The following is a 13,816-nucleotide window of genomic DNA, read 5'->3' as shown; positions in this document are numbered from 1 at the left end:
TCTCAAACAGGTCAATGGAACAGAAGCAGACTATGAATGTGAAGAAATCACATTGGAGCGGGTAAATATAACAAGACGTCAATAAGATTCCTATCTCACCTCATCTCATTAGCTGCACCGCTTATCCTCAGTAGGGCCGCGGGGGTGCTGGAGCCCATCCCAGCAATCATCGGGCAGTGGGCAGGGGACACCCTGAACTGGTTGCCAGCCAATCGCAGGGCACACAGGGACAGACAACTCGCTCATTAACACCTAGGGACAATTTGGACCGGCCAATCCACCTGATTTGCATGTTTTTGGAATGTGGGAAGAAACCGGAGTGCCCGGAGGAAACCCACGCAAGCACGGGGAGAACATACAAACTCCGCACAGGAAGTCCGGTAGCTGGATTTGAACACAGGTTCCCAAGACCTTAGAACTGTGCCACACACGCGCTAACCACTGCGCCCAAGATTCCTATCTACCAATGTAAAATAGGTCTACAACTCTGCAAATGTATCACACTTGGCTCCAAATCCAATATTTCCAGAAATATATGATATTGATAATAAAATACGCAGTACATTCCCAAAATAAAATTTGCAAGTCATGACCCAAGGTTAAATGTCTCCACCTTAGACATTTTAACCTGTGACTATTTTGAATGGTCTCCAATGGAACCAACATTTGCTATTTGTGAGGACATTGTAGACCTCTGGGTGCAATAGCTATTATTAGTTAACATAATTTAAGTCTTAAGTCATTTTTACCTGCGGAAACACTGGACTGGATGCTAGGTCACTTGGTCAGGTTTTCTCCTAGCTCATTCCAACAACCCGCCTTTGAGGACCAATCCTCACATTTCTTTACAAGGTATTTTAAAAGTACAGTGGAACCTCGGTTCTCGACCATAATACGTTCCAGAACCCTGTTTGAAAACCGATTTGTTCGATCACCGAAATCGTATTTCCCATTAAAAGTAATGTAAAATTGTTTTTATCCGTTCCAACACCCTGAATGTTTACCATGAACGTAAACATGAAGCTAACCCAGGCTAATCGTACGTTCGCGTTAGCGTAATCTTCCGTACGAAAGATTACGCTAACATGAACGTGTAAAAATTAAAAAATCAGGTCGTTTACATGTCATTTAGCACCCGGGTCTCCACAAAAAGTGGTGAGCGGTTAAAGGATAAAGAAAAGAATTATGAATAGGATTTCTTACCTTTGTGGTGGTCTGCAGAAGCCATGCTCTATTCCCTCGAAAGAAGGGAAACTCGCACACCTTCTTCATTTTGCTATTATTTCTTTCTTAAATGCAATAGTTGTACGCACTACTCTTCTTTTTTCACCCGTAGCAACTTTGCTGCTTGCACCGACCTTCTTCGAAGGCATAATTAGGGGCTAAAACACTCCGTTCACTGATATTAAAAGCGAAAAGAAGTGCGCGCGCACGTCATAACAGTTCTTCACGAGGGGTGGGGGCAATCTACACAATCTACACCCGTATGCAGCTCAGCATCGCACCCTAGCGTACCGGCGTTCGAACTCCGATTTTTTGAACGAAAAGTGAAGCAAGAATTTCTCGAAATTTTTGGTCGAGAACCGATTTGTTCGGACTGAGAGGCGTTCGAAAACCGAGGTTCCACTGTATTCCCAAATTCTTAAACATGCATACATGTGACATTTTTCCCGGTAAACAACTCCTCCAACTCTGGAGGAAGACAATGAACCGTTTCCTCACTCCACTTCGAAAAATGTCCCTCACACAACAGGGCAAGGTTGAGATTATCAAAACAGGCCTAGAGCACCCTCTGGTGCTTTAGTGTAAAGATGACATGTGAAATTATATACTATACCGGTAATAGAAATGTAAAACTCAGTAATATAATAATGTGCTTATAATTTCACATAAAAGTCTCACCGTAGTATTAGTGGAAACAAACCTACCACTTATAGTCAAGAAAATACAGTCCCTGGGCTTTGCAAAAATCGATATTTCATCGGTATATTCCAATTATTTTCAAAGATTTTAAAGACAGCTTCTCTTTGTGATCCTGCGCTGTGACGTTATTGGATAAACACTACGAATGAAAGAGGGCCATGTATGGAGAGATTTTGAATAAAAATCTCTTATTAGCAAGAACATAGAATATGAGCATGGCTGGGTTTTTCAGCATGACAATAATCCCATATTCACACCCAGAGCAACAAAGGAGTGGCATTTCAAGGTCCCGGAGTGGCATAGCCAGTACTCCAGATCTCCATCCCATAGAAAATCTGTGAAGGGATTTGAAAGTCCATGTTGTCCATCAACAGCCCAAAACATCAACGTTTTAGAGGTTATCTGCATGGAGGAATGGGCCAAAATACCAGAAACAGTGTATGAAAATATTGTGAAGAGTTACAGAAAACGTTTGGCCGACGTTATTGCCCACAAATGGTACATAAAGTAATGATGAGCTTTTGGTATTGACCAATTCTATGATTTGCAAACAAATTCTTTAAAAATCAAGCGATATGATTTTCTGTATTTTTTCCACATTGTTCCTCTCTTGGTTGAGGTTTACCCATGTTGACAATTAGTGACCTCTCTAATATATTCAAGTGGGTGAACTTGCACATTAAGTGGTTGACTAAATACTTATTTGCCCCACTGTCAATGATCCCAGGAGCAGTCTTTTGCGGTCTTAGCCTTAGTCACCCATATATTATTTTCCCATTACCTTCTTCAGCATAAGCCCCAGTTTATTACTTCTTGTCTGTTCTCCTGTTTTCATTATATGTCTTGTCCCTTTCTCAAGAATACTTTCCTTTGTATTTCCCTGCGGCATTTTTGCCATCCCTCTCTCTTGGTCTATTCTCATGTGACCTGGATCTGTCTGCTTGACTGGCTCTACTTGAAAGATGCTAAAGATATACAACAAAACTGAGATCAGAAATGACTGAGGTTCTTAGCAATGTTGGAAAATTGAAAAAATAAATAATAATAAAAACACAAAAAAACCATTGACAGATTTTCCAAATAAGAACGACAATTACTTACAGTTATTAATTAGTTCATCCATCCATTTTCTGCACTGCTTATCCTCAGTAGGGTCGCGGGGGTGCTGGAGCCCATCCCAGCTATCTTCGGGCAGTGGGCAGGGGACACCCTGAACTGGATGCCAGCCAGTCTCAGGGCACAGACAATTATTTCGCTGGAAAGTAAGTGAGGAAACCGGGGTGCCCAAAGGAAACCCAAGCAAGCACGGGGAGAACATGCAAACTCCACACAGGAAGGTTTGATCCCATAACCTCAGAACTGTGCCGCACACGCGCTAACCACTGTGCTGCCGTGCAGCCCTCTTGATATTTTATATTGTTATTGTTAATGTTGATTGATATTAACGCTGTTATTATTATTTTTGTTATTATATATTATATTATACGGACAACTCACTTGCTCATTCACACCTAGAGACAGTTTTAGAGCAGTCAGTTAACGTGACATGCATGTTTTTGGAATGTGGGATAAAACCAATAGTGCCCGGAGGAAACCCACACAAGCACAAGGAGAACATGCAAACTCTGCTCAGGGAGGCCATGGTAGATGGAATCGAACCCTGCACCTGCGCACCGTGGGGCTGACCGCCCAGCTGCTGTTATTTAAAGATTTATTCAGTTACCCCCAAGATTATTGACCCCAGTAACGACTGTAGTTACAAAATGTTATGAATAATGCTTTGCAGTACTCTTTACCGAGAAGTGATTTCGCTCGAGGAATGAGTTACTTGTTGGGAATAAAAGCCATTATAAATAGCGCAGTTATGTAACTGCATTATTGTTACTGCAACAGGGTAATCTAACTCATTGTTTTCCACCGTTACAACGCCGTTACCCTTATTGACGGACAAAAGCTGTGCCTTAGGTATGATTTTTGTGCATGTTTACGTACTTTTCTGTATGTTTTTATGTACGTTTTTGTTTTGTGTGTTTGAGTACATGCTGATTGTTGTTTTATTATATTGTATACTGTTTTTTTGGTAGTACTTCAAATGTCTTTTGCTGGTGAGGTGAAATACATATTACCGTATTTTCCGCACTATAAGGCGCACCGGGTTATAGGGCGCACCCCCAAAAAATGGTTTTTGGTGCTTTATTTTCCATACATAAGGCGCACCGGATTATAAGGCGCTACAATGGGAACGTCGACAAAAGAGTCAGATAGTTCAGTCAAACTTATTACCCCCTGAACATACCGAAAGCTTGCAAAGAAGCAAATACGTGTCGTAGACACGTGCGGATGCGGTGTCCGGACGATGTCACCAATCAAACATTGCTTAGTTTCCATTTTATTTTTTGCTGGAACCTGTGTGGACAGCAAAGTAAGAATTTTATTGTGCATGGAAACGGGGTTCTTTACTGTATATATGACAATAAACACTTTGAATTGAATTTAGTTTAAAAAGAGACTCATCACAGAAACATCAAGATCGTTCTAAAACAAGATACCGGGAAAATATGAAGCCGCACAGCTCACCAAAGTTCTCTTGCAGCCATCACATTCAATATTGATACGTAACCATGGTCTTCTTACAACCGTGAGGTAGTAAATCCAGGAGAGTAAAATATTTACAAATACAGAATAGTAAAAAATGTTTTCTCTACGCCGTAGTGCAACCCAACGTGTGATTCACATTCATCTTTTTCGGCCAATTGCAGGCTTTGTTTCGCCCCTTTAGCCTATGCGAGCCTGTAAATGATAAAAAGGATCCGCCCCCTTTACCTCCGAATAACTTTAGCCAATAGTGACTGATTCAAATGATGATTGACAGCATACACCGCGGACGACTTCGCCTTCGGGGGGAAATCTAGTCGGCGGCTGCTTGCCTTAGTTGCAAGACTTTGCTACTTAATATTGATCCATATATAAGGCGCACTCTATTATAAGGCGCATGGTCAGCTTTTGAAAAAAATAAAGGCTTTTAGGTGCACCTTATAGTGCGGAAAATACGGTACTAGGTTCTATAACACAACTACCTGTCTGTTCTTCTCCATACAACCAGGTCAATTACTGCTCAGAACATTTCAAATTCTTTGGCACACAATAACTTCTTTTTAAAGTAATGGAAATAGTTACTTTTCCTGATAAGTCGTTACTTTGGCTATAGGGTATTTCAGTTACTGTCAAAGTTAAAACTTGAGATTGTATTCAAGTAAAGAAAGAAACACACTCTGATCTGCTTCCAAGATCGGCTTAGAGGGAAAAGACCCCAATCCGATGACTACTAGCCCATTTATTCAAAACACAGGTGTAATACAACATACCTGATTGGCTTAAACAAGATCACATGAATACATCAAAAGGCTCTGATTGGCTCAAACAAAATCACAAGATTAAATGGAGCGATATAATGCTGGTCGCTAGATGGTGTGCAAGCACAATAAATGAACAGTAAGAAAACTTTTGTAACATAAAAGAATAATGAGTTACTGTGAAATCAAGGGGGTATATCAGGGGAGGCAAGCTTGTGACCAGACTTCCCGGCACTAAAGTGAAGGACAGCGGGCCCCAAGATGATACAATTGTTGAAAAAAATACAAACAGCATCTGGATATAATCTATGTCTTTGTTAGGGGACGTTTGAGGATAAAATCATACAAAGCCACATTCAAACTATAATTTCCCTTCCACTAAATTAGTTACTTTTTGGAAGAAGTAGTGAGTAACTGATTACGTTTTCGAAGTAATTAGTAAAGTTTCCAACATTGGTTCCAACACTGTTTAAGAATGTATTGGTCAAAAGAGGCTTTTTCTATCCCTGTCCATTGCTCTTTATCACTCTTTCTTGCTCATACGTGATCTGACTCTCCTTCTCCCTCCATTTCTTGCTCTCTCGCTCTTTATTTCTCTCTATCCCTCTCTTGCTATCTCTCTCTGTCTCTCCCTTGCTCTTTCTTGCTCTCTCGTCTGCTCTCTCCTGATTTCTCTCCCTCTCTCTTTCTCGCCTTCTCGCTCGCTCTCTCACTCTCTCACGCTTTTTATCACTTTTCTCGTTATCTCTCACACTCTCTCTCTCACCCACCCTCTCTCTCTCTCTCTTTCTTGCTCTGTCTTCTTCTCTATCTCGTGATCTCTCCCTTTGTCTTTCTCTCTCTCAATGCCAGAATTGCAGTGCTATTCATACTTTTATTCATTTTCCAACCACTTACCCTCACACTGGTTGTGGGGCCAAACTCAACACAAAGAGGCTGATAGCTGGAATTAAAGAGCTCTGAACTGTGTGGTAGACACGGCTAACCAGTCATCCACCGCGCCACCTAAAGTGATATTGAATCTATCATGAGATCGAACCTCCTGTGTGGAGTTTGCATGTTCTCCCCGTGCTTGAGTGAGTTTCCTCCAGGCACTTACCGGAGTGGATGTCGGTCCAAATTGTCCCTAGGTGTGAATGAGCGAGCGAATTGTCTGTCTCTTTGTGCCCTGTGACTGGCTGGCAACCAGTTGAGGGTGTCCCCTACCCACTGCCCGGAGATAGCTGGAATGGGCTCCAGCACCCCCGCGACCCTACTGTGGATAAGTGGTGCAGATAATGGATGGATGCCTAGTACAATTTAAAGAGCAGTATTGCAGGTATTGTTTGCGGTCTAATTAAACTTTCTGACAATCATTATCTTTCTATTTTTACTCGAAGGGTAACTCCGGTTTAGGCTTCAGTATTGCAGGAGGATCCGATAATCCACATATTGGAGAAGATCCGTCCATCTTCATCACCAAGATTATACCTGGAGGTGCTGCTGCCCGGAATGGACGACTCAAGTGAGCACACAAACAGAAACGCTTGTATTGGAGATGTAGATAGATAGATACTTTATTCATCCCCGTAGGGAAATTCACACTTCCAGCAGTCTATTTCTTGTTAATTAACAGATTAACAGGATGCCCTCGGGGTGCTTTGTTGTAGTTTAGCCACAGCGGAGTGGATGACGTCACACACTAGTCCAAAAGTTCGGCGTCCCTGCAGCAAATGGAAATCTTTGTGCCCAGGGATACACCACCTCATGTTGGCGAGTCCGCTTCCCGCAGGCTTCCGTTTCTCTGTCTAACAGCGCTGAAGCTGGGTAGCTCCGGGTAGCTCCACGTTAGCGTCCGGGATGCTAGATGTGAGCCACGTTTCTGTAAAACACAGCAAACTGCGCTCCCTGTGCGCTTTGATGTTTTTCACCAGCACAGCCAGTTCGTCGGTCTTTTTTGGTAGAGAGTTCACATTTACCATGATTACGGACGTTACCGAAGACTTATAACGCCGCTAGCCACTTAGCTAGCTCCGGCTCTCCATCCACGATAGGACCCCATCTTCACGCTGGCATGAGAGTTCTTCAGGGCAAGGAGTTGATTCCTCGAATAAACGCATTTTTGTGCGTTAAAACCCATAACGATAGGATAGAAAGTAATCCAAAGTGTAGTTGTCAAACGGGACGAAAAACACAGAAGATAGACACTTAAAACAATGAATCACAAAAAGTGCGAAATAACACGGAGCTGCTGGAAAGGCTGCCGCTCGCGGCGGTGCCGCTTTGCTCTTAATACACATAATATAATACATATAATCCACAGTGACTACACTATATTTTGTAAATATACAGTTTTCTGACATGTTTTGCGGTTGGTATGTTCCACGGTAAGTGAATTTCTGAGAAGTGACATTTATTTTGTGAAAGTAGTCATGAAGAAAGAAGTTTTTAAATTGTATAAATCTTGCCATACTCCGATTAGAGAACATAATGAAATATGTAAACAAATCATGGGATGCATCATTTCTAAACAACTACATATGCACTGGTTGTCACGGGACCGGACCAGATCGGAGGCAGGAGGCAGGAAGGGTGAACTCATTCGCGTTAACGATCAGTTACTTTTATTAAGGTAATAAAAGTCGTCCAACACTCAGGGACAAAAACAAAAACAGGCTTACAGGCAAACAGGAACTAGGAATACTCACAAAGCAGGCTTTTACTCAGAACGGGCAAGTACAGGTTTCCTCAAGTCAAACAGAGCAGAATAATGCAAAGTAATGCAATGAACCCGCAACCGGCAATCCCCAAAACCGGCCCTTAAGAAGCACACACACAAATTAGAAAATCTGCTACAGCCGGTGCCAAGGGGGCGATGCCAGCCGGTCGCCACGGCGACCATGCTGGACATGACACTGGTGTTATTTGAATCGAAATGAATTGTCTTTATTGTCATAGATAAGAACGTAGTGAACGTTGTTTGCAAAAAGATGAGACATGGCGTAAAAAATAATTAAAGGGAAAAATAAGAGGGACAAAATATCAGTAAAAATAGGCAAAAATATTAACAAGGTAATGCCTGGAGACTTGTGTAAATTGTAACAACAATGCAATGAAAAATAGTGCATCGTAACAATGGTGAAATAAACAGTAGTAGCATTAACATTTAGCACCAATAAAAAGTCCAAAATAAGTTGATGAATAAGATACAAGTAAGCAATCTTCAGAAACTGTTGTGTAGACTGTACTGACGCTGCCCTAATCCAGACGATTGTTCGTAAGTTTATTTTGCTTGTAAGTTGCTTCAGAGCTATATTTTGTATGTTTAAGGTTTGCATAAGTAACCTGTATTGTTTTGTACTAAAGAATAAATGTTTCATAAAATAATATGCTCTACAAAGATAAATAAAGTGAGCTTTAACCTACTTTTGGGAGATGAGCTTCAAGAGCTCCTCCTCCGTGGTAAAAAGAAGACGAAAAAAGCGTTCCGGCCATTTTGTCAACCGCATCGAGCTTTCAATATTCCACTTTTGTTTCAAAAGAAAAGGCTCGCCTCTTCCTTACACTTTTCACCAACCATCTTGAATGGATGCACGAGATATTAAACAATAAAAATGTCAAAGTTCTTTGCGCGCTGGAGATACAGTATGGTATATCAACACACGAACTGGGAAGAGGAGGCCGGATTTCTTCTTCGGTGTGGATGCTGGGTGACCTCTCACAGCGCCACACGCCGGTAGTGGCAGAAAGAAGCACTACAGTAACGTTCTGTACTCGGAAAAAGGTGCACACAACATAAAATCTCACAGCGATGTCCGGATATTTTTCCTGAAAAAAATGTTCGTATCTACCGGAATCCGTAAGTCGAATGTACGTAAGTCGGGAGGGGTCTGTATTTTGTAATTTGCGTCACCAATCAAGTAATCAAGTACAGTGGAACCTCTGTTCTCGACCATAATCCATTCCAGAACCCTGTTCGAGAACCGATTTGTTCGATCACCGAAATCATTTTTCCTATTAAAAATAATGTAAATCGTTTTAATCCGTTCCAACACCCTGAATGTTTACCTTGAATGTTTTACGTAAAGCTAACCCAGGCTAATCGTACGTTCGCGTTATCGTAATCTTCCGTACGAAAGATTACGCTAACATGAACGTGTAAAAATTAAAAAAAAGGATAAAGAAAATAATTATAAGTAGGATTTCTTACCTTTGAGGTGGTCAGCAGAAGGCGCAGGTGGACGGTGGGGAGAGGAAAATCATCAAAAGTTTTTCAACCTCTTCCAAAACTTGCGTTGCTTGCTTATAGCACTCACTCCCTTAGCCACATCACTAAATTTCGCAGCCTCCTTATTCTTTAGTATCGTTCTGATCGTAGATTTAGCCACGCTGTATTCCCCAGCAAGATCAGACACTCGCACACCTCCTTCATATTTTGCTATTATTTCTTACTTAAATGCAATAGTTGTACGCACTACTTTTCTTTTTTCACCTGTAGCAACTTTGCTGCTTGCACTGACTTTCTTCGGAGGATAATAAGGGGCTAAAACACCCGTACGCCGCTCAACATCGCACCCTAGCGTACGCACTCACGTATTACCGGCGTTCGAACTCCGATTTTTTGACCGAACAGCGAAGCAAGAATTTCTCGAAATTTTTGGTCGGACTCCGATTTGTTTGAACTGAGAGGCGTTCGAAAACCGAGGTTCCACTGTACATCATAAATCACTTGGCAATTGTACTATTTACCCCAATAACCCTGCATAAAATGGCCATGATTATACAATCACAATTGTTTTAATAGGAGGAATTTTATGTAGACTGGATGTTTTTGTGCACATTCAAATTCTTTGTATAATCCAGAATTTGGTCGGAGCACTTTGTACAGGTTATCTGCATGTGATTCATAAGGTTTTTCTTGCAGGGTGAATGACGCCATAGTCCGAGTAAATGAGACTGATGTCAGAGAAGTGACCCACAGTGGGGCAGTGGAGGCCCTCAAAGATGCTGGCGACCTAGTCAGACTGAGTGTACGACGAAAGAAGAGCCTTACTGATAAAATATTGGATATCAAGCTGGTCAAAGGACCTAAAGGTAAAAAAATGCTACCAATGCACACAACAGACAAAAATACAAAGCGGTTGCTTGAGGGCTTTACGAAGGAGGTCTTAAAGTTAAGCCCTACACAAAATTTGAACATGTGCCTTTTTCAGCTTCCTCCACTTGCGAACAACCGATTCATTAATCCTCAATTCTCTCGCGGGTGCTGGTTTCCATGTTCTTCTGCGTAGCATAGAAATCAACACACTATGGCGGACGAAAACACGGATAGCATTCTATAGAGGGAAAGTGAGGTTTGGGGTTTAATGTTTGGGGGGGAGACAACTCTGTTCAGCATCCTGTAGCACAATAACTTTCAGATTGCTAGATACGCTACAGTGTTAGCATCCATGAGTACTTTATTTTTATGACCAGAGGGCACAGCGTGTGAAAGGGCGCAGTCTCCCTAGCTGGTTCTATTTCTGTATTCAACACTACACGAGGCGCACCGCACGATCGGGCGCGGGTGCTCTCTGCTGCGGCCGTGTTACAATAAGAAAGACAGGTATACCAGTGCGTGTATTTGAAAATACAACGGAAGCCAAACTGAGTTTCATTGTGGTGAATTGATGAAAAAGTTTAGAAGGGCACACATTCAACATCTATCTTGCTTCTTGAATCGAATCTAAAAATGCACCTCATCAAGATGTTTGAATTTTAAATGTACAAAATTTTCTTCCGGGTGAACATGCCTCGGACCCCTTTGACTGTCCACCCAGCAGTCTCACAAAAATCAATGGGAAACACTGTATTTGTCTTTGCATTGCTTTTTGCGTATATTTGAGAAAATGTTATAATTACTCACTGCAATATTATATTTTATACCATATTCATATCCTTTGGTCACAGTGACAACAACAAAATCATTTCATTATGACAAACTTGTTGTTTCTTAACAGGTCTAGGATTCAGTATAGCTGGAGGAGTTGGAAATCAACATGTCCCTGGTGACAACAGCATTTATGTTACCAAGATCATTGATGGAGGTGCTGCCCAAAAAGATGGACGACTACAGATAGGGGACAAACTCGTCGCTGTAAGTACCATTTTTTGTGCTATCCTGTCATGTTTCTCTGTCTTATGTGTCCTCGTAAAGCTGTGGTCCCCAAAGTAAACCTGGGCCCGGACCTAAGTCACCTCGTCAATCACGTTCGAGATGACACTTCAAACTTATAAGTGCAGCGCAAAACAGAATCAAAGTGAAGTCCACTCCTGCCTCTTGTGCCACGCGTCTTCTCCCTCCTTTCTCTCTTTCTCTCTTTCTCTCTCTCTCTCTCTCTCTCTCTCTCTCCGTTAAGCTACCGGCACATTAGGACTGGGGTGTGTCACTGCCTGAATCACTAATCTGTGCTAGGCTCGAAATAGAATAGATAGGATGTGTGGCATAGCGAGACAGAAGAATAAAAATAAGAATATTTTATTATTACTGTGTCTCAGACATCGTGTTGTGCATCCCCCTTAAAAGCCCTTTTTTACCCCCCACGTATCTGTGGACTCCACTTTGGGAACCACTGTCATAGGCAGTGTTCCCTCTAAGCTGCGCGCGTGCGTAATTGCGCACTGCTCGCACATTCTCGGCGCACAAGAAAATCTAGCCGGCGCACAAAAATCAGGGCTTAAAATGACTAATGAAGAAGCGACTTAAGTCAAAGTTACAGTGCATGAAGGTAAAAATACACGGGTTCCCCTGATGTTGTGTCCTAAATGCGGTATTTTGAAGTCGAGTCACAATAGAACGAAGTTGAGTAAAGTTAGTAGAGTCGGTCGAGAACCGGCTTCTTCGGCTCGGCTCACTAAAAGGAACCGGCTCTTTCGGGTCCTATACGGCTTTTCATGTTGTTTTTGCTTCATTAATCCAAACATGACCAAATATTATGTAAAACTATGCACAAAATGACTTAAAAGAAGGGGGGAATAGAACAAAAAAGAAAAAAAATACCAAAATGAAAAAGTAGTGAAAAGCTGAGAAAAAAAGAAACAAAAGGAAGAGAAAAAAAAGAAGGAAAAATTTAGAAAAAAGCCAGAAAAAAGGAAAAGAAAGAAATGTAGGAAAAAAGTAAACAGTGAACAAAAAGAAAAAATTGTCAGCTCGGAAAAAATAAACACAATGACATTTTTTTTAAGGAATTTTTAAAAAAGTTGAAAAAAACACGGAAAAAAGAAGAAAAAGTTTGTGTTGCATTCAAATAATTTCCAATGATATCAAGTGAATCTTGTTGCCAACATCGTACTTCCACTAAAAAATATGATTAAATACAGTTCTGTATCTTACAACCGACTCAATAAGCCCCCAAAAATGTTAATATTATGCGACAAAATATATCAGGAAATAAAAAGAAATGGATATCTTGTGAAAGAATTGTAAGAACAAACGACGTTTGTAGGCCGTACAACCTTTGCAATAGTACACGACTCAATTCATTCAAAAGTGATTTTTTTTTTTGCATTGCCGGAAACCTAGCAAAATGTAACTTGATGTCAAGTTTTGGACATGTTTGATAATGATTTAGTTGCCACACTTGGGATTGCCGTTGCTCACTGTTGTTTCAAGCGTTGCTCACCGACTTTGTGTGAACGCTCAGACCCGTGGAAAATTACAGGGAACGTTGGTCATAGGATAACTGTGATTGATACTTATTGCAGCTCTCGAAATCAAACGTGTAAGACAGAACAGTATTTACTCATCAATATTGTTTGTTCATCAATCTCTAGGTAAATGTCACTTCTTTAGAGGACGTTTCTCACGAGGAAGCAGTCGCAGCCTTGAAATCGACCTCAGATGTTGTATATCTGCGTGTGATCAAAAACACCTCTCCCTTCATCAATGAAACCTTCCCTCCTCCTGATGTCACGAATTGTAAGTAGAATAGTAAGCATTCTATTTTTTTTTACTTCAAAAATATGTTAAGCCTCAAGTAAATAGATTGAATTTAGCAGGCCCTTAAAACAATTCGACAATACATAAATGGAAACGTAATTAAAAAGCCGTAGAGCGAGTCTTCCGATAAGAAAATACAAACTATTCTAAAAGCCTTCATCTGAGCCATTTCTCTGTATTAGATCTCAGAGGTCACAAAAGCAGATCCGCCCTAAAGGGTGTAGGAATGAAAATAACAGCAGCTTGATTAGCTGATAGTGACTGATGTAGATAGTTCATCATACCTGTCGCGCTCCAGGGCTCCATGCCCTTACAAACTGTCGTATTTTCCCTTACAAAATACAAAATGTTTTTTTTTTTCAAACGTGTTTATTAATGTAGTTTAACATGTTATATTGTACATGTGTTTCGTTATATCATACATATTGTGAATTAACATTTTGTCGTGAGATACTGAGTTGCTCGACAGGAATGAGGTTTATTATAAAAAAAGTTCAAAAATGAAGTAGCTTGGACGTTCACTGTAGAAGGAAAAAATGCCTGCAAATAGAATTAAGTAGAATAATACATTTTCTTATTCAAA

At 41.0% G+C, this 13,816-nt stretch overlaps 1 protein-coding gene across 1 annotated transcript in view; it reads left to right on the top strand.

Moving 5' to 3' along the window:
- Positions 1-13,816, top strand: part of LOC148355402 (disks large homolog 4-like) — a 177,580-nt gene that overhangs the window by 97,982 nt on the left and 65,782 nt on the right. Inside the window, exons 6-10 of the mRNA XM_088350535.1 lie at positions 11-61; positions 6,656-6,780; positions 10,180-10,349; positions 11,255-11,391; positions 13,068-13,212. Of these exons, the coding sequence (XP_088206661.1) occupies positions 11-61; positions 6,656-6,780; positions 10,180-10,349; positions 11,255-11,391; positions 13,068-13,212 (628 nt within the window). The remainder of the gene's footprint in view (positions 1-10; positions 62-6,655; positions 6,781-10,179; positions 10,350-11,254; positions 11,392-13,067; positions 13,213-13,816) is intronic.

This window comes from Urocampus carinirostris, chromosome 12 (assembly GCF_059441175.1).
Source record: "Urocampus carinirostris isolate Australia breed hairy pipefish chromosome 12, RoL_Ucar_1.0, whole genome shotgun sequence".
Lineage (NCBI taxonomy): Eukaryota > Metazoa > Chordata > Actinopteri > Syngnathiformes > Syngnathidae > Urocampus > Urocampus carinirostris.
This window is presented reverse-complemented; position numbering and strand designations above follow the sequence as displayed.